The sequence below is a fragment of the Paramormyrops kingsleyae genome, chromosome 14, assembly GCF_048594095.1.
Source record: "Paramormyrops kingsleyae isolate MSU_618 chromosome 14, PKINGS_0.4, whole genome shotgun sequence".
Classification (NCBI taxonomy): Eukaryota; Metazoa; Chordata; class Actinopteri; order Osteoglossiformes; family Mormyridae; genus Paramormyrops; species Paramormyrops kingsleyae.
In genome coordinates this window covers 15,034,238-15,053,337 of record NC_132810.1, presented here as the reverse complement: position 1 = coordinate 15,053,337, position 19,100 = coordinate 15,034,238, and the positions used below count along the sequence as shown (strand labels likewise).

At 55.9% G+C, this 19,100-nt stretch overlaps 1 protein-coding gene across 13 annotated transcripts in view; it reads right to left on the bottom strand.

Annotated features, from left to right (window-relative positions):
• Positions 1–19,100, bottom strand: part of sobpa (sine oculis binding protein homolog (Drosophila) a) — a 72,168-nt gene that overhangs the window by 5,943 nt on the left and 47,125 nt on the right. For 11 of the 13 annotated variants that reach the window (XM_023834653.2, XM_023834651.2, XM_072699385.1 and 8 more), the window contains 4 exons: positions 16,860–17,011; positions 16,449–16,472; positions 6,968–7,063; positions 1,712–3,682 (listed from right to left, as the gene is read on the bottom strand). In XM_023834653.2, coding sequence (XP_023690421.1) covers positions 1,721–3,682; positions 6,968–7,063; positions 16,449–16,472; positions 16,860–17,011 — 2,234 coding nt within the window. In that variant the 3' untranslated portion in view covers positions 1,712–1,720. The remainder of the gene's footprint in view (positions 1–1,711; positions 3,683–6,967; positions 7,064–16,448; positions 16,473–16,859; positions 17,012–19,100) is intronic. The other 2 variants (XM_023834645.2, XM_023834649.2) reach the window with 1 other exon arrangement.

Here is a 19,100-nt window from a genome sequence, read left to right as displayed (position 1 = left end):
CGCAAGAAGATGGAACGCAGGACAAGAAAAGAACGAAAGAAGCGGAAGCAGAACCAAACGCAGCAGCTTCTCAACATGAAATTTCTGCAGCTTTGGGGATTTGGGGGCAGTGGCTGCTCACCAGAAACTCGAGCGACGTTTCAGAGAGTGGAAAGAGCCCCGGGGCAAAAAGCGAGCAGGTTCAAGCATCACCAGGGCCAAGCTGAGGGCTCACGGTATAGCAGGATAGACCCCCTGTGTCCCAGCCCTGTGGGACAGCAGCCCCACACATATACAGGGGAACAGTGGGGACAGAGTCGGAACAGAATGAGGACAAAGTGGGGACAGAGCAGAGACAGAATGGGGACTGAGTGGGGACAGAGCAGAGACAGAATGAGGACAAAGTGGGGACAGAGCAGAGACAGAATGGGGACAAAGTGGGGACAGAGCAGAGACAGAATGGGGACTGAGTGGGGACAGAGCAAAGACAGAATGGGGACTGAGAGGGGACAGAGCAGAGACAGAATAGGGACTGAGTGGGGACAGAGCAAAGACAGAATGGGGACTGAGTGGGGACAGAGCAGAGACAGAATGGGGACAGAGCAGAGACAGAATGGGGACTGAGTGGGGACAGAGCAGAGACAGAATGGGGACAGAGCAAAGACAGAATGGGGACTGAGTGGGGACAGAGCAGAGACAGAATGAGGACAGAGCAGAGACAGAATGGGGACAGCAGAGACAGAATGGGGACAGAGTGGGGACAGAGCAGAGACAGAATGACAAAGTGGGGACAGAGCAGAGACAGAATGGGGACAGAGCAGAGACAGAATGGGGACAGAGCAAAGACAGAATGGGGACAAAGTGGGGACAGAGCAGAGACAGAATGGGGACAGAGCAGAGACAGAATGGGGACAAAGTGGGGACAGAGCAGAGACAGAATGACAAAGTGGGGACAGAGCAGAGACAGAATGGGGACAGAGCAAAGACAGAATGGGGACAGAGCAGAGACAGAATGGGGACTGAGTGGGGACAGAGCAAAGACAGAATGGGGACTGAGTGGGGACAGAGCAGAGACAGAATGGGGACAGAGCAGAGACAGAATGGGGACTGAGTGGGGACAGAGCAGAGACAGAATGGGGACAGAGTGGGGACAGAGCAGAGACAGAATGACAAAGTGGGGACAGAGCAGAGACAGAATGGGGACAGAGCAGAGACAGAATGGGGACAGAGCAAAGACAGAATGGGGACAAAGTGGGGACAGAGCAGAGACAGAATGGGGACAGAGTGGGGACAGAGCAGAGACAGAATGACAAAGTGGGGACAGAGCAGAGACAGAATGGGGACAGAGCAGAGACAGAATGGGGACAAAGTGGGGACAGAGCAGAGACAGAATGGGGACTGAGTGGGGACAAAGTGGGGACAGAGTGGGGGCCCTGAGGCATGGGATCCTTTCAGAAACCCGCGTGCTCAGACTTGAGGTACAGCAGCGAATGGATGTTTAATTCTGTACCACGTAATACATGTGTCTTATCAGATCAAGAGCTGATAAACGTGTTTTTTTAGGGGGTGGGGTCCTGCCCCCAGAGCAGGAGGGTGACACGGCCATGTCTTTGGATTAATGTGTCAGCTTAAGCGGCACGATAATAAATACAGCAGTGACAGGAATGAGACGAGGGGGGGTCCTTCCCCCACCCCCCAGACGAAGAGCACGCACGAGGGCAGCAAGACCAACCTGTTGCCTCTATTTGTTCTGATTGCGAATTCGCAGGCACCTCCTCTTTGGCGGGGGCTGCAGGTCCGGGGCTCCGCTGCCGGGGAGGGCCGTGGCGATGCCGCAGGGGCTCAGCGCACTCTTGTCTGCGGGCTTTGGCACAGGCTGGATGACGCAGCCAGCCTTGGGCAGCACGGGCAATGCGTAGGCGTGGTCTTCGTCTGCGGCCCGGGGGTCCTGTTTGTCCCCAGGGGCCCCGGCCTCCTCCGAGGGGGCCCGCTTACCTGTATCCCGCTCCGCGCTGGTGCAGGTGTTCTCCTTCGCCGACTCCAGCTCGCTGAGTGCCGGCTCCTCTGGGGGCGGGGCTCTCCTGGCAGGCCCGCCGTCCGGCGACCGGGTGCCATTGACGATGACGTTGCAGGGCGCCGCTGGGCTGGGCGGGGTGTGGGGTAACGTCTGGAGCGTGGGCGGGGCATTGCTGTTGGCGGCAGCACAGTAGGCGGGGTCACCGCAAGGCAGGGCAATGGGGTCTGAGGGGCTGCAGACATCCCTGTCGCCTGTGGCCTCCGCATAGCCACACCCCCCTGCGGTCTCACCAAGGAAGGGGTGGGACTCTGGCTCCGCCTTCACCTGTGTGCTGGGCGCTGCCCGCTGGATTACTTGCTGCAGCCGTGAGCGCCGACCCAGCGTCAAGTCTATCACACCTTCAAGGGTAGAGGGTGTGGCCAGGGGTGTAGTTGGGGGCGTGGTCAGAGGCTTGGTCACGGGTGGCGAACACTGAGAGCCCCCCGGGCTCTCCACTTTCACGGTCAGGTCGACCACGGCAGTCCGGTCCTGCTCGGGGCCAGAGGAGCAGCCAGAGAGGCCAGGCGACAGTTCACTGGCATTGGAGGGGCCCTGCCGGGGCTCTCCGGCGTCCCCGGGGGGCGGACCAGGGGAAAACAGCCCAGGGCCCTTGGATTCGCCCCCCTCCCCGGAGGCGCTGGGAATGGCGTCACCGTCACCGGGGCGGTCGCCTGAGGCCTTGGGGCTGAAAGGGATGGGCACGGGAATGGGAATGGGTACCGGCAGCGGCACTATGACGGGGTAGGGCACCAGTAGCGTGGGGGGGGGCACCAGCGGGGCTAGAGATGGCACGCCGAAGTTCATCACTGGTGGCACGGGCAGGTGACTGTTGGGCATCATGTTGACCGGGGGGAATGGCAGGCCGGGCATGTGGGCTGCTGGGTGGGGCGCCATGGGAACAGCGGCCGCAGGCGGTGGGTGGATGTGGGGTGAGAGGAGTGGCCTGTGCATGGGGCTGGGGGGGGGGCCCAGGCTTCGGGGGGGTGGGCCATTGGGTGGGCCTGGGGGTGGGGGCGGTCCGATGCCGGGTATCATAGGATTGGACAGAGGGCTGTTGGGCCCCGGTGTGTGAGGTGGGGGGGCGCGCATGAAGGGCGGCCGCATTTGCTGCATCATCTGGTGCTCCATGAAGAAGGGTAGTGGCACGGGACCCCGGTGCGTCATCACCATGGGGGGGCTGCCCGGCGGCACACCCATGGCCTGGTGTAGGGCGGGCATGGGGGGGGGCAGGCTAGTACCCTCATGGGGCCGGGGCCCTGGGGTGGGGATCTTGGCTGACGAGGAGGAGGACGAAGGGCCCGAGGCGACTCCAGGCTCAGACGGAGAGGCAGAGCTGGGAGCGGAGAGCCCAGGGGTGGAGCAAACGCCTGCCGGGGACGGGGCCTTCCGCCGCAGCTCGCCCAGCGGGGCGTTCCAGGACTCGGGTGTGAGCAGCTGCACCCCCGTGCTGCCGTCGGGCTTGCCCTCCATGGCGGGGTGTCCCGTGCCGCACAGTGCCCCCGGCAAGGCTGCCTGGGCCTCCTTGTAGAAGATGTCCATCTTGTACTGGTTCAGGCACTTGGCACTGCAAAACTGCAGGCGGCGCTCACCGGCGCCAAAGTCCAGATACTCCTTAGTGTGGCGGATGTGCTTACACCAGTCACACACCTGTGGGACAGAACCGACCCAGTGATCAGGGGGGTCGGAGACCGCACACAGTTACACACGCACACACACACGCACACACACGCACGCCCAGTGTCACCAAGGAAACAACACAGCCAGAAGTCAAAGATATGTGCAACGCCTTTGAACATGAAACAAAAAGGAAAGCTAAGGTAGATGCAGACAGGCACATAGACAGGTAGTAAAACTGCCTACCCCCCCTCACCAGTTGGTAAAATCTATCCAAGGTGGACCCCCTCTGGTCCCCATCCCTCTCACTGTCTCTCATCTCTTTCCCTCTCACTGTTTCTTGTCCCCTTCCCTCTCATCCCCTTCCTCTCACTGTCTCTCATCCCTTGCTATCCCATTTCCTCTTGTCTCCTTCCCTCTCACTCTATCGTCTCCTTCCCTCTCTCTGTCAATCGTCTCCTTCCCTCTAACTGTCTCTTGTCCCCTATCCTTCGTCTCCTTTAGTCCCTCTTTCTTTGTGTTTCCCGTAAAGAGCACTGGGTGTTACCAGAACACTTGTAATGCTCTGAAAACCAATGTGCCAAACACCAGGTACTGCCAGCCCTGGCGAGCCGATAGCAGAGATGTGGGCACTGAAGTTAAACCACAGAGCAATCCAGCGCTCTGGCGGCTCCAAATGGAAGTGGCACTGCTCATGAGAGTTAATTAAGGCATTAATCAGCTGTCAGGAGCCTCAATGATGTCCATCCGTCTCCCAGACCAAAATACCCCACTGAGCGCTGATGTGCTGTGTGAAGCCATTCGATTAGCACTGAACTCAGCACACACCCACACAGGCTAATAACACCCACACAGGCTAACACCTATGTCACCCACAGTCTGACAACAAAAAAAAATGAACTAATGACACAGACATTACTCTGTCACATGCAAGAGACAATTAAATGTCACTATCACACATACCCACACAGATTCACACATGCAGTCACACACACGCATACACATGCACACACACATGCATACAGACAAACGCTTGCACAGAGACACACACACATAGACAGAAGCACATGAACACACATGCACACACAGACAGACACAGACACATGCATGTACAAACACATATACAGACATACAGATACACACACTCACACACAAGGTCATACAGTCACACACATTCACACACACACACACACAGACACCCTGACTGTTCCTCCCTCTGCTCTCCTCCCTCCCCCCTGAATTCAGGCTGGCTTTCAGGCTGTTCACTGTCAGGCTCAGAGAGCTCGGTACCAAACTTCAACAGGACGTCCTTAAAGCAGCAGCCTCAACCCATTCCCTACCCAGGCGTCTCTAACGCATTGTGTTTGGGCCTGCCAGGGGGGGCCCCATGGCAATAGCCCCCACCGTACGCTGGCTGTGCTTATCTCATAAGGGCGGGGGGACAGCGGAGAAAAGAAGGAGGGGAAGAGAGAGGGGGCCAGACAAAAGAAGATGGTGATGTTAATGGCAATGGGCTGGGGATTGTGCTGGTCCACTGCGGCAGGTGGACCGTGAGCAGGAACAGGAACAGGAACAGGAGGACGATGGCGGCACTAATGATGCTGGGTGGCGATCAGTTATAAACACGCTTCCATTCTGCTGGAGAAGGAGACAGGTGAGGGGGGAGAGGGTGCTGGCTCTGCCCCCACTGCCACTAATGGACCCCCCACTGGCACCGCTGTGCGTGAATGCGTACGGCGGGGCTTAATCACATCCGCCCATCTGCCCTACCAGTGCCACGTGCCCAGGAATGGGTCACGCTCACTCCTTTCTGATGTCACATGGACAGGGTGATGCCCCTGTCCGCAAGAGGCCACAGGAAATGACAGGGTGGCCCCCCGGGGGGGGGCTGTCAGTGTAACATGCCCTGCACAGCAGGTCTGTGTATCAGAGGGCAGAAGGAAACGGATCACTGCTGGGGGCAGGATGAGGGTGATGACTGGAGGGGTTCACAGGAGATGCTGCTCTCTCTGGTACAACCCCCCCCCTCCCCCCAGAGGTGAAAATATGCGGGTCATGACCCAAGTTGGTCCCGTGTTGTGAAGGGGGGGGGGGAGGGGGAGTCTGACCTCTGTACCATGGGGAAGGGGGTGCCTGCCCTCCCTCCCTCACTAGCCCCATACCATAGGATGAAGAAGCATTCTTCGGAGACCCCCCCAGTTCCCAAGCAGATGGTGGGAAGCACAGACACACACATACAATTAAGAGGCCGCTCCTTCACAAGCCGATGGGCCGTCCCCGGGGATGCTGGGATACGCTGTGACCCAGCCCCTGCGGTGTCCCTGTGCTCCGCTGGGTCTCATCAAGCCCAGCCCGTCCTCGCCTGACACTGGTGCTCCCCCACCCCTGACAGCTCCACATCCCCAAGTCACCTGGTTCTCCTCGCTGTACCCAGGACGCCGCCTCCGTACCGAGATGCTCACACACAGCCGTGTGTTTCAATGCTCTGCTCTGGGATCTGTGCAGATGAAGCACATTCCCCCCAACCCCCCTCGTGTCCTGCCGTTTTGTTCTTTAAATTGGCTTAATGGCACATTACAGTCTGTGAAATTCAGCAGAACAGGCACGTTTTTCATGGTCACGGAGACGGCGTCTCTCCATGGAGAGACACGATCGTAGGTGACCCACCTCCATCACGCAGACATGTGTATGTGCGTGTGCTGCCTGTGCCTTCTCTCTACACACACAAACCCTGCACCAACCCTCCTCCATCCCATTTACATCTGCAATTACAGCCCATTTAAGCCAAACCCATGCACCATCGCACAGCCTGACTAGCAAGTTCTCTATGCAAAATAACTAGTGTCACTAGTGTCCCAGGGATTGAGGATAACGGGTGGAGAGTGTGGGGGGGGATGGGGAGATGTCAAAGGTCAAGATCTGGAATGGTCACAGTCTTGGTCCTCAGAGCTAGTTCAGGTCCTCAGCAGGAAGGACACAGTGGACACAGGGTGACACACAGGGTGGCACGCTGGGTGACACGCAGGGTGACCCTGTGGCCTTGATGCTTGTTGGAACGGCCTGCGCCTACAGAACCGTACATAGGGCCCACAAACACACACCTGCATCATAACAGAACGCAGAATGAAATGTGACACAAACACAAATGAAAAATGTTTGCGGCCTGATAAACTCACAGGATGGAAACAAAGGCATAAACATTAAATCAAAACACAAGAAATGTGTGATTATGGCGTGAGAAGAGGCAGTGAAGCTGCACCTTTAACCATTAGCCATTACACTCGAGTGCTATCTGCGGGGTGGGGGTGTCGTCCTTACAAGAACATCGCTGTTTATCTTGAAGACAAGCCTGGGCGTTTCCTTAGCATAGCTGTGCTGTGGTAAACTCTCACCGTGGCAGTCTTCGTCTCTTGCCTAAAGGGGAGAAATAACGGCCTCTTACGGACTGACAAAATAAAGAACTGAGCAGCAAATGAAAGGCAAAAAACAAAGCAAACGAAAGAGGGATGTCACGTGGCAGGCGAAAAAAAGAACAATGACAGAGTGAGACACTGAACATCCATGATCACAGGCTGTAAGAGGGTTCACATGGCAACAGAAAGGCACGCCCAGGTGGGTGGGCTGGCGGGCACCTGTGCTGTGATTGGCTGAAGCGGCCTTTCTGTCAGGTGGATCATGCAGGTCATGCAGGAACCGTTTAGATGGTGCCAAGGAACACATGCTGCTGGGGTTTGTGTTATAAGTGGACAGTGGGTGACATCACTTCCCGCCACTGGTATTCTTCCACCAATCAGAACCTGCTCTATCACCCCCAGGCAGGGGCCTAGAGGTAGTCAAGTCTCTCCATCCCCCGGAATCAGAACCCAGATTGATCTCCCAGGGCTCTCCTCCACACAGAGGGACCCCAGGTGAAGAACCTACCTGAGACAGAACCACGCCATCAGTGATCGCAGGCAGGGAAATGCAGGTTCTGCCAGGGACAGAACCAGATGCTTTTCAATGTGTGCTAAGCTCACTTCAGTTACTAACCCTCGGACAGGTCTGGGTGGGGTCTAGCGAGCTCATCTAGTCAAGGGGGGGGGCGCTATCCCCCAAGAGGTCCAGGCCCCAGGCAAGAGGAGGGGGTGCATTATGATGGAGTTGCTTTGACACTCACACCCGTGGCAGACTGCTCCAGTCACACCGAGGACATGCCCTGATCACGCTCCAGACATGCTTAGGACACGTGCCAGACCTGGTCCGGACACGCTCCGATCACGCTCCAGACATGCTTAGGACACGCCCCAGACCTGGTCCGGACATGCCCCTATCACACTCCAGACATGCTCCTGTCTCACTCCAGTCACACTCCTGTCAAACTTCGCATACGGCAGTCCCCACTCACACACCACCGCGGTGACACACTCCTCTTACTCACACCCTCTATTCACAATTAGTTCAAATGCTATGTAACATACTGGCGAAAGATGGGCAGGAATGAGAGAAAGGGAGAGAATGGGAGGAGGAGTGAGAAACAGAGGGCAAAGGGGAGTAGAGGAGAGAGAGGAGGGGAGCAGAGGAGAGGAGAGAGAGGAGGGGAGCAGAGGAGTGAGAGGAGGGGAGGGGAGCAGAGGAATGAGAGGATGGGAGGGGAGCAGAGGAGAGGAGAGAGAGGAGGGGAGCAGAGGAGTGAGGGGAGGGGAGCATAGGAGAGGAGAGAGAGGAGGGGAGCAGAGGAGTGAGAGGAGGGGAGCAGAGGAGAGGAGAGAGAGGAAGGGGAGCATAGGAGAGGAGAGAGAGGAGGGGAGCAGAGGAGTGAGAGGATGGGAGGGGAGCAGAGGAGAGGAGAGAGAGGAGGGGAGCAGAGGAGTGAGAAGATGGGAGGGGAGCAGAGGAGTGAGAGGATGGGAGGGGAGCAGAGGAGAGGAGGGGAGCAGAGGAGTGAGAGGAGGGGAGCAGAGGAGTGAGAGGAGGGGAGGGGAGGGGAGCAGTGTGCGTCAGCCAGATGGGGGTCCATGTGAAGAAAACGCCCTGGTATCCAGGAACCATGCTTCTGCTCTGAACTGAGCCGGAGCACTTCACGGCTCAGTCACCCCCCCCCCCCCCCCCCATCTAATCGCTCTCTCTCTCCTAATCTCTCCCTCTCTCAGCCTCCCTTAATCCCCCCGTCATTATTCAGGCTCGATTTGGGGCCGCATTAGGGCCCCTCGGCCCCTGGCCTCCATCCAGCCTATTGCCGCCGAGCGCTAATGAGGCACCGGCGTGTGCCGCTGATATGAGGAAGAGCCAGAAAGCCCCCACCGGCACGGATGAGCAGGGGCGTCGAGGGGCGGGCCCGGCAAATGGCCCCAGCCGCACAGCACCGCTCCAAGCCTATTGTCTCTGCACATGCACGGTGTAGGCAAAATGGCACCCCCTGGCTGACTGCTCCTCCATCTGCATATTTCACCTGCTCAGGTGCCCCCCCCGAGCTTGCTCCATCCCTGGGGACACACAGCACACCCCTTCGCCTTTTAACCATGGAGGGACCTGGTCCAAACACATACAGCTTCCTGGTAGCACAGCGATATGCTGGCACCGGCACCGGCCACGGATTCATGGGTGCGATCCAAAGGCGCGGAGCCAAGCCATAGCAGACGAGAGACGGCAGACCGCGTCCAGGCATGGGGTGGGGGGTGCAGTGCATTCTGGGATAGCAGGGAATAGAGCGAGCTGATTAAAGCAAAGGATGAGTAAGAGGAAGCCTGCCGGGGGCGAGGAGGAAGCAGAGGGCTGCTGGGTAAGGGGACTCCACAGCCCACCCACCCGTCACCTTCACAGCTACCCACCCACAATCACCCCCTACAAAGAGGAAGGAGGCTCCTGAATGTTAACCAGCAGCTACAAGACACAACCGTTTACCTAAATGTACAACACCTGGTTACCTCATTCCAACTCCCCCCCTCCCAAAATAATAAACTACTGCAGTTTGGAACAAGAAGCTGATTGTGGGGCTCCAGCGCTCAGAGACTGAGGTTATGTGGGGATTGTTTGCCTGAGAACAGCCCCCAGGCTTTGCTCTGAAATGTGACCTACAGTGCCCCCCCCCCCCCAAGCTGGGCTTATTTGTTTGTTTCCATTCTGATTGCTGGTACCAAAAAAAATCAACAGTGTCGCCTTGCAGGGCAGTACACTGCTCTGTGTGGGGACAGACAGCACCCCCACCCACTTTCTCACAGCAAACTGGCTCCCGGGGTCCCTGCCCCCCCCATGCTCAGTAAATTGTCGGGCATGAGAGCAGCAGCCTGCGATGTGTGTGTCTAGGGTGAGAGGGGGGCTGCTGGGTCCCGTCAGCCGAGCCGTGACATTTTCAGGGCATCGCCCCCATTTTGCCCGGAGGAGCCCCCAGGAAAGAGGAGGCAGACTACAGGGACCCCCGGGGGAGTGCCTCAGAAGGCAGGGCCGGCTAACGCTGAAGAGCAGTCACATGTTACACTGCACAGTGCGAAAAAGAAGATTCTCATCTGTTTCCCAGCATGCACCTCTCACAGCAAAGCAACTTCTCAGGATTAATTAGATACACTGTTCCCTGTAGTACCTCCCCTCCTGCTTGCTCCTCCAACCATTTTCCTCTGCTCTCCTCTCCTCCCTTCCCATCTCCATATGCACCTCCTCCTTCTCCCCCTGCCTCATCTCCTCTCTTATCCCCTTCTCTCCTTTGTCCCTTCTCTTCTCCCCTCCTCCCTTGTCTTCCTCTTCCTTCCTCCCTCCTTCTACTTTTCCCCTCTCCTCCCTTCTGTTCATCCCTCCTCCTCCTCTCCCTCTCCTCCCTTTTTCTCCTCTCCCTCTACTCCTTTATCCTACTGTCCCATCTCCTCCCTTCTCCTCTCCCCTCGACTCCCTTCTCCTTCTTCTCTCCTCTTCTCCCCTCCTCCCTTCTCTACCTTCCGCCTCTTCTTCCTTCTCCCCTCTCCTCCCTTCTCCTCCCCTCCCCTTTCTTGATAGCACACGTATGAAGAAGCTGAGAGTGTCAGTGTCTGGTCCCGTTTCCCAGAGTCTGCTCCCTCACATTATGGCCAGTTTGACCCTAACGTGTGCTTGGGGTTCATGATCCAGCTGCTTCTCTGCTGCAGGCAGTTTGAGGTCTCAGGGATGGTGTGTCATTTCCAGAAGCGTTACTGTGCCTCAGTTGGTGACTTAATGAAACAGCAATGAAACCATCAAGAGGAGCTAAAAAATCTCAGTGCTGAAAATTTCACCCCGAATGCAAAGCTTAGCTGATGCTAATGCCACTTTAAATACCTGACTATTACTTAGTGAAGCACCCAAACTGCTCTGTAATGTGCACATCAGTACTTACAGTGAGGCCACATTTGTGTAAAGAAAAGCCCTAAGACACCCAGTACCTGCATGGGTTCAGGAACCCACAGGTAACCGAAGCAAAACCTGTAAGTTTTGATGGAACCAGAGGAAAACTTCCTACAATTTAATTAGCAGGGACGGGTGCAGGCGGAAATGAACAGGGCATGGTTGGACCACGGTTCTAAAGGGCAAACATGTATTTTAAAAATAAGTAGGCTACAATTTTATATATATATCATGTGTGAGTGAATGGTGTGTGAGTGTGCCCTGCGATGGACTGGCCCCCTGTCCAGGGTTGTTCCCTGCCTCGTGCCCATTGCTTCCGGGATAGGCTCCGGACCCCCCGCGACCCAGTAGGATAAGCGGGTTGGAAAATGGATGGATATATGAAAACATAAAACACACGTCCACAAAAGTATTTTTCACCTGTTCTATCGTAACTTGGGGGTTACCTGTTGGAACACGGTCCCTCCAGCTCGGGATGTGGCCCTTAAGGCTGGGATGCAGCACCTACAGCTCTGGATGTGGCCCTTAAGGCTGGGATGCGGCCCCTACAACTTGGGATGTGGCCCTTGAGGTTGGGATGCAGCCTCTACAGCTTAGGATGTGGCCCTTAAGGCTGGGATGCGGCCCCTACAGCTTGGGATGTGGCCCTTAAGGCTGGGATGCGGCCCCTACAGCTTGGGATGTGGCCCTTAAGGCTGGGATGCGGCCCCTACAGCTTGGGATGTGGCCCTTGAGGTTGGGATGCAGCCTCCACAGCTTAGGATGTGGCCCTTAAGGCTGGGATGCGGCCCCTACAGCTTGGGATGTGGCCCTTATGGCTCAGATGTGGCCGCTACAGTTCAGATCTGACCCTTACAGCTTAGGACGTCACCCCTACGGCTCAGAATGTGGCCTTTACGGCTCGGACAAGGCCCTTAAGGCCAGGGACATATCCGAAGCTGAGCCGGCCGGCAGCCAAGGTGAGAAGAAGGCCCTGCGCATGCAGACTGGGCGGAATGGCCCCTGGGGAGGGCAACTGGAGCGAAGCTGAATTTCATTACAGGGAATAAATGAGGAGCGAAGTTGGGGACCATATGCTGCCTGCTGGAAGGAGACCATTTGGAGACCCTGAGCAACAAACATGGCAGACGTGTGGGGGGGGGGGGGGGTAAAAGGAGACAGAGAGATTGATTGGGAGGGGGGAAGGAGGGGAAAAACAGAGGTGGAGCAGAGGAGAGGGAAAGACAGACAGGGTGGGGAAAGAAGAGGGAGAGACAGATGGGGATGGGGAAAGGAGAGGGAGTGATAGATAGGGAAGGAGATGGAGAGACAGACAAGGAGGGGGCAGGAGAAGGAAAGATAGACAGGAAGCGGGAAGAAGAGAGAGTGACAGCCTGGGATGGAGAAGGAGACGAAGTGACAGATGGGGAGGGTGAAGGAGAGGGAGAGACAGGGAGGGGGGAAGGAGGGGAGAGAGACAGGGAGGGGGGAATGAGAGGGAGAGACAGATGGGGGAATGAGAAGGAGAGGCTGATGGGGAGAGGGAAGGAGAGGGAGATACGGACAGGGGGAATAGAGAAGAGGCAGACACACTGGGAGGGGGAAGGAGTGGGACAGACAGACAGAGAGGGGGGAAAAGGGAGAAATAGACAGTTGTTCTCTGTGCTTCCAAAATGGAAGGACAAAAAAGATGCCTTTCAAAGCTGCGCGGCCAAAACAAGCGGCACTTCTGTTTCAGGAAGTCATGAACACAGTGGAAACTGTCACACTTCTCAGGAGGAGTAGACGTCCAGCATGCTGTCGCACAAATTGATATGGGAGACAGGAGGCAAGAGACAGGAGGCAGGAGACAGGAGGCAGGAGACAGGAGGCAGGAGGCAGGCCTTTTAAAGTGCTAATGCAACTTCCATCCAGGAGTGGTATGGCTGCAGCCCCTCACACACAGACTCACACCGACACAGACAGACACACAGACTTACATTGTCGTTCTCTAGCTCCCACCTAGTTCGCAGCCTAGACATGCTGCCCCAGCGTCAAAACTGACCAATCCAAAACACACACACACACACACACACGTTTGTATTCATATCTTTCTATGGGCACAACCCTAATCCCAACAATGACAACCTTAACCCCGACCCAGCCCTAACCTTAACCATAAGTAACCAAACTAAATATGAGACTTTTGGTATTTTTAGTTTTTGATTGCAGTCACAGATTTTTATAAAATTGAATTTCTCCTTGTGGGGACCGAAAAAAATGTCAAAATAACATGTTTTTATCACATTGTGGGGACATTTGGTGCCCAGTAAAGCCCTGGTGTTAATGGGGATGGGATGCTGGTTTCCAGTAAAGCCCTGGTGGTAATGGAGCTGGGATACTGATTCCCAGTAAAGCCTTGGTGATGATGGGGATGGGATGCTGGTTCCCAGTAAAGCCCTGGTGAAAATCCGAAGGCTCATCCCCTTTGGGGTTTCAGTGGTTGCCAGTGATGTCTGTGGTATCCATAGCAACAGGACAGACCATGGAGGGTGGCCGGCTAACTGACACTGGTCCCGCACTGGCCGTGTGTTTGTATTTTTGTATATGTTTGCCTATGTGTGTGTGTGTGTTTACAGTTATGTAGATGTTGTTTGAGGTGGGAAATACAGAGATTGTTAATCAACAAGAAACTTCGATTCAATTCTGCCGCACTCTGCCCCCCCCCCCCCCCCAGCCCACTGACGGTGACAGAAACTCTCGGGGGAGTCAGCACAGCGGAAATTCCTCACACGGGGCAGGCCTCAGACGGCCCCCCACCATCTCCCCGCAGAGCCAGGTTGAGTTGTGCAAACGAGCCAGTTGCAGGTTCTTGCAGAAACCCGAAACCAGCCCCCCCCCAAGCCAGCCAGACAAGCGCAGGCAGGCCAGGAGCGACGCCTCACCCCCGCTGCTGGAAAAACTCGAGGCTTTGTTGTGGCCGACTTTGTGGTCCACAGCAAAAGACAGACAAGCCCCCCCCACCCCCTGATGGGTAGGATTCCACCACAGCGCTGAACGGGGCTCTTAGGAGGCTGCTCTAAGAGGGATAGCACCAGGGCCAGGCTCCCCCCTCCATACCCTGAGCTACCCAGAATGCCACTGTGCCTGGAACACCAGCAGCTGTGATGTCACAGGTAGAGCTCACTGTAGGAGGTGCTAAAGCATGGTCACTGAACAGTGTCTGTCACTGGCTGCTATTCCTGCATTTCATCAGCTGACCGTCGCATCAGTTGGGGGGGGTGTAAAATGGCCATACGTGCAGGCTGATTTGCGGTGTCGCTCACACCTGTGATTTTTAATGGCTGCCTCATTAGGCCCCATATCCTCGCTCCTCCATTCCCTTGGCCTAGCAGCAGGTGAAGCACAGTGCAGGTGACAGGTGCCTGAATGCGCTCTGGGGGACAGCATCGGCCACACGCAAGTGACAGGTGCCAGAGGGCGGCCTTTGTTTCAGGCTGAGACGTGGGGGTGCATTAGCATGCTGGAGTGGCCTGGGGTAGGGTCTGCGGACACCTCTAGCAGCAGGTGAAATGTGGTTTTCCCGATGCTATGGGCTGACGCAGCCGGGGGCGGGGGGGCGGGGGGGGGGCTCACCAGCAGGGCTTTAATGCAGATCTATGTAGCCACAAGGCTTCACATTATTGATGTGACATGCAGCAGGATGGGCAGACATGCCAGCATGGAGACGATTAATGTTCCTGCGCATGACGGCGGCGTGCGGCAGGACAGGCAGAGATGCCAACGGGGACGAGCTTAACGCTCCCGAGCAGGACACTGGCGTGCGGCAGGACAGGCAGAGATGCCAACGGGGATACGCTTAAGGCTCCTGCACATGACAGCGCTGTGACACATACCCCACAGCCAGTGATGGCACCCCAAGTGACCACAGGAGTTTGCTGTGGGTCACTCCCACCGGATCTCATTTCCATTGATCTGATCGATTTTCCTCCCTCATGGATTCCCCGGAGAACGGGGTGGGGGGGGCAGGCGTGTAGGGAGCAGAGAGGCTGCGGGGGGGCAGTGGGGGTGGTGAGCCTGAGTGCTGTCTGCCTCTGCAAGGAACACCTTCAGGCTGAATGGCCTCTGTGACACACAATCCTCTGTGTTTGTGCTGGGGGGCAGGGGGGTGGGGAGGCCGCAGGGAATATTTCCCGAGCTAAAAGAGGAACATTGCCTGCAGTTGTTGTCATTCTGAGGAGCGACGCCTGTCAGCGTGGCCTCGAAACCCCCCCCCCCCCCCCGGAGAATATACACTAAAGACAGGCAGAAACAGACCTGGGGGTGCACAAAGGTCGCAGGAATTGTGGAAAAAAGAAGTTTAAGGAAGAGCTGGGCTTGAAAGATAAGGGTGGAGGCCAGGTGGGATCCAGACGGGACGCCAACCAGGTGCCGGCAGTGACCGCCAGACGTGCTAACGAGCTGCTAGACAGCGACTCCAGTCTGACAGCACATTGCATGAGAGCAGAAAGCACGGCACCCCCTAGCCCTGAGGCCCCAGCGCAGGGAGCCCTGGGGAGTCACTGTGAGAGAGCCGTTTGTGGCTCTGGGCTGAAGATCTCTGGGCTTGTAGCAAGACGGACAGTGAGCCTGGCTAGCGCTCATCAGATACAGGCATGAACAGAGACACAAACCGCTCCTATTTGGACCATTATCTACTGCATGAGCAGGTTTTTAAGAGCCTAGATGCATCTGTGGACAACCAGAGGAACAAATGGAAAATCAAACTATAGCCACTCATTAGTATACTCCATCTGAAGAAGAAATGAATAATCAGAAGCTTCAGCGACAGCAACTGCACGACTCTCTTCTTTACTTTTACTGTTAAAATAGTAATATAACACACCATCATACCAAGGCACACATAACTGAGTGGGGGAGAGAGGAGGGTCTTCTGAGTGTCAGGCAGGAACCCGGGCTGAGATTACAGAAAGTATCCCTGTAACAAATGTTGTAATTCTAGAACAAGCAGGATCCACTCTGCCGTATTGGATTACACTTGAAAATCCCACTGTATCCATTCTTTGTCAAACTCCTGTTCCTGACTGAGGTACTAATATTAGATACTTATTAGATACTAATATACAGATAATTAGAGACATATCAGGCCAAGATGAATTCCAGCCACAACGTCCGACCGTGTCTTTGGCGCATACTCTGTATCTGAAGGGGAGGCTCCTAACTGATAAGTGCTTCGTAAATGGTGGTGTGGTCCTTTAAAAGGCATTTTAAATGAGATTGTCATGTAGCTTATGACAATGTCATCCTGTGCACAGTGTTCAGAGGGGGGGGGGTGTGGCCTCTGCCCCAGCAGACAAGGGGCAGCGCTCACGGACGTGACTGCGAGCTCCAGCTAGGGGCTGTACGACACACTAGTGGGCATGTCATGTCAGTCTTGGTCAGGCATCGTCACAGAGCGCTATGGGCCATAGTGATAAGCAGTGATGAAGATGAAATGAAGATATGACATACTCACAGTGGGACTCCTTAGATATCCCAGCTTCGAGACGGGAGAGAAAGCAGAGAGTATACTTTACATCCTCATATTCTACCTCCCACCAAACGATCCAGTGGCGGCAGCAGCAGCTCACTGCCGCATTCTCACAGCAGCCTCTACACATCATTAAAAAGCTAAAAACAAGATCTGGAAACTTTGGGTTTGGCCTCAGCTGTGAGTTGCAGACTTTTTTTCCTCCGCTAAAGAACTGGACTTTGAAGAGTTCAGAGGGGGATGCACCGTACTCAATCGCGCAGTGTTTCGCACTTTCTGGGTAAAAGCAGCCTCAGTACAAATACATGCAGGAGTAAAGAGGAAGTGATGTCAGCAGTGTGGCCACATGGTCCGCCCTGCATACGCACGATTGGCTGAGAGGAACAGGCCCCTTACCTTGTTGCGCTTGAAGTAGGCCCGGCGGCAGGCGGCGAAGCACTTCTCGCTGCAGAAGCTCTTGAGCTCGCTGCCCATGCTGAGGGAGTACCGCTTGACGCCCACCTTCTGACACCAGGCGCACATGATCTGTATACTGGACATGTCTTCCTCTGGGAGGGAGGGAGGGAGGGGGGGGGGGCAGAGAGCGAGATTCAGAGCCGCTGCATCCTTGCCTTTTTTACAGCTACCATCATTCAAGGATTTCACTTCTTGTAATTTCCGATGTTAACATGGCCCACTGTAGCCACTACAGTCTAGCTAATAATAATACTAATAATGGCAGTAACAATAATAATAATAGTAATTTTACTTAAAAATAATTATTAGCATTAGCAGGAGTTAGGATAGGGACTATGCAGTGTGTCACACATCACGAGGTGTCGGGATTCCTCCCAGCTTCCACTTCCCCCACCCTGAGCATGTCACCCCCAAGCCGTACGTGACGCAAGAGCCCAGCTAGACTTTGGGGGTATTGGGGGATGAAGCTGACCGTCAATGGCCCCCACCTAGAAAGGTGACATTCTCCGCTGGAGATGCCATGGCAATAATTCCACAGGGCGGGAGAGGTCAGTGGGCCTCAAATCAGAGAATGGGGGTGTGTCTAAGTGCTGATAGCGAGATGGGGGGGGGGGGGCAGTGAGAGGCAGGCCAAGGAGACTGGGGGGTGTTTCGGGGAGCGTGCTCAGAATGGCGCCAGTTCATGTGGCCCGAGTGTGCTACACTGTGCTCTCTGGTTAGGGGGGGGGAACCGGGACCACGGTCACAGCGGGACAACCAAGCAGGAAGTAGGGTGGGGCCAGGGGGGCCACGGCAGCAAGGAATGGCCTGACACCCGCAACTCCCTGACAGGGAGGTGCCCCCCCCCCATCCCTGTCACATCGCGTAACGGCATCAGGCTGCCGACTCTGAGCCAAGAGAGAAGTGACAGCCAGTGACTCCCCTGACGACAGCTGACAGCTCAGCCCTCGGGGCAGGATGGGGGGGCCATGGGCTGGGGGCGTGGATGTCGCTGCAGGGAACTTCAGTTGGGGTTGGGGAGATAGTGAAAGTGCTCCCAGTCAGAGTGTCTGCGACTTACATGCGTCGGGGGAAAAAGGGGTCTGACAGAGTTTGTTTAAAGTGACAGAGATGTGTGTGCACATAACATACATTACACATGTGTATGTATGTCCATATGTACGTGCACATCTGTATGCATGTGTGTGCGTGCATGTGTTTGTGAGGGTGAGGTGAGGGTGACCTCTGCTTCCTGTGAGCGACCCGCCCTGACTCCGCCCCATAACTCCACGGCTCCACATCTTGAATCCCTCAGCATCCCCCCCCCCGCCCTCCATACCAGCCGCTCTCCTTTCCTCCTTCTTCCCTGTCAGCTGGATTGGCTCCTCAGCTGATTCCCTTTTAAAGAGCCATTTGTAATTAAGGTGAATATTTCCCCAGAGTGTCAGATAGCTAGGCAGCGGCCACGGGAGTATCCTTGTGCAGACACACACACACACAGACACACACACACACAGACACACACAGACACAGACATACACAGACATGCACAGACACACACAGACACACACAGACACAGACACACACACACACAGACACAGACACACACACACACAGACACACACAGACACACACAGACAAGCACAGACACACACAGACACAGACATACACAGACATGCACAGACACACACAGACACAGACACACACAGACACAGACACACACAGACACACACATGCACAGACACATGCACAGACACACACACAGACACACACACGCATACATACACGCACACAGACACACACAGACACACATACACAGACACACACACGCATACATACACGCACACAGACACACACAGACACACACATGCATACACACACACAGGCACACACACATTCTGGGGACTGGAGCATTGTAGCCAAACCCAGCTGCTGCCATTAGGGGGCGCTGATGGCAGGTGACCCCTTTAAATGCCCTCCCAGGCTGTGCACAGGTCAGTGTGCGCTGGTCCCCCCAGCCCCACGGCTCTTTGTGCTGTGAGGCTCAGGTGGTCGTGCCCCCCGCCAGGCACCGAGCCGCACCAAGAGGAGGAAGCCCTCTGTCTGGCTAAGGCCGCGCCCCCCGGCCGCCGCGAGCTGCCATGGGGTATGGCTCTCAAAAGGCCCCCTGTGAGAATGATGCAGGGGGGGGGGGAGGGGGGC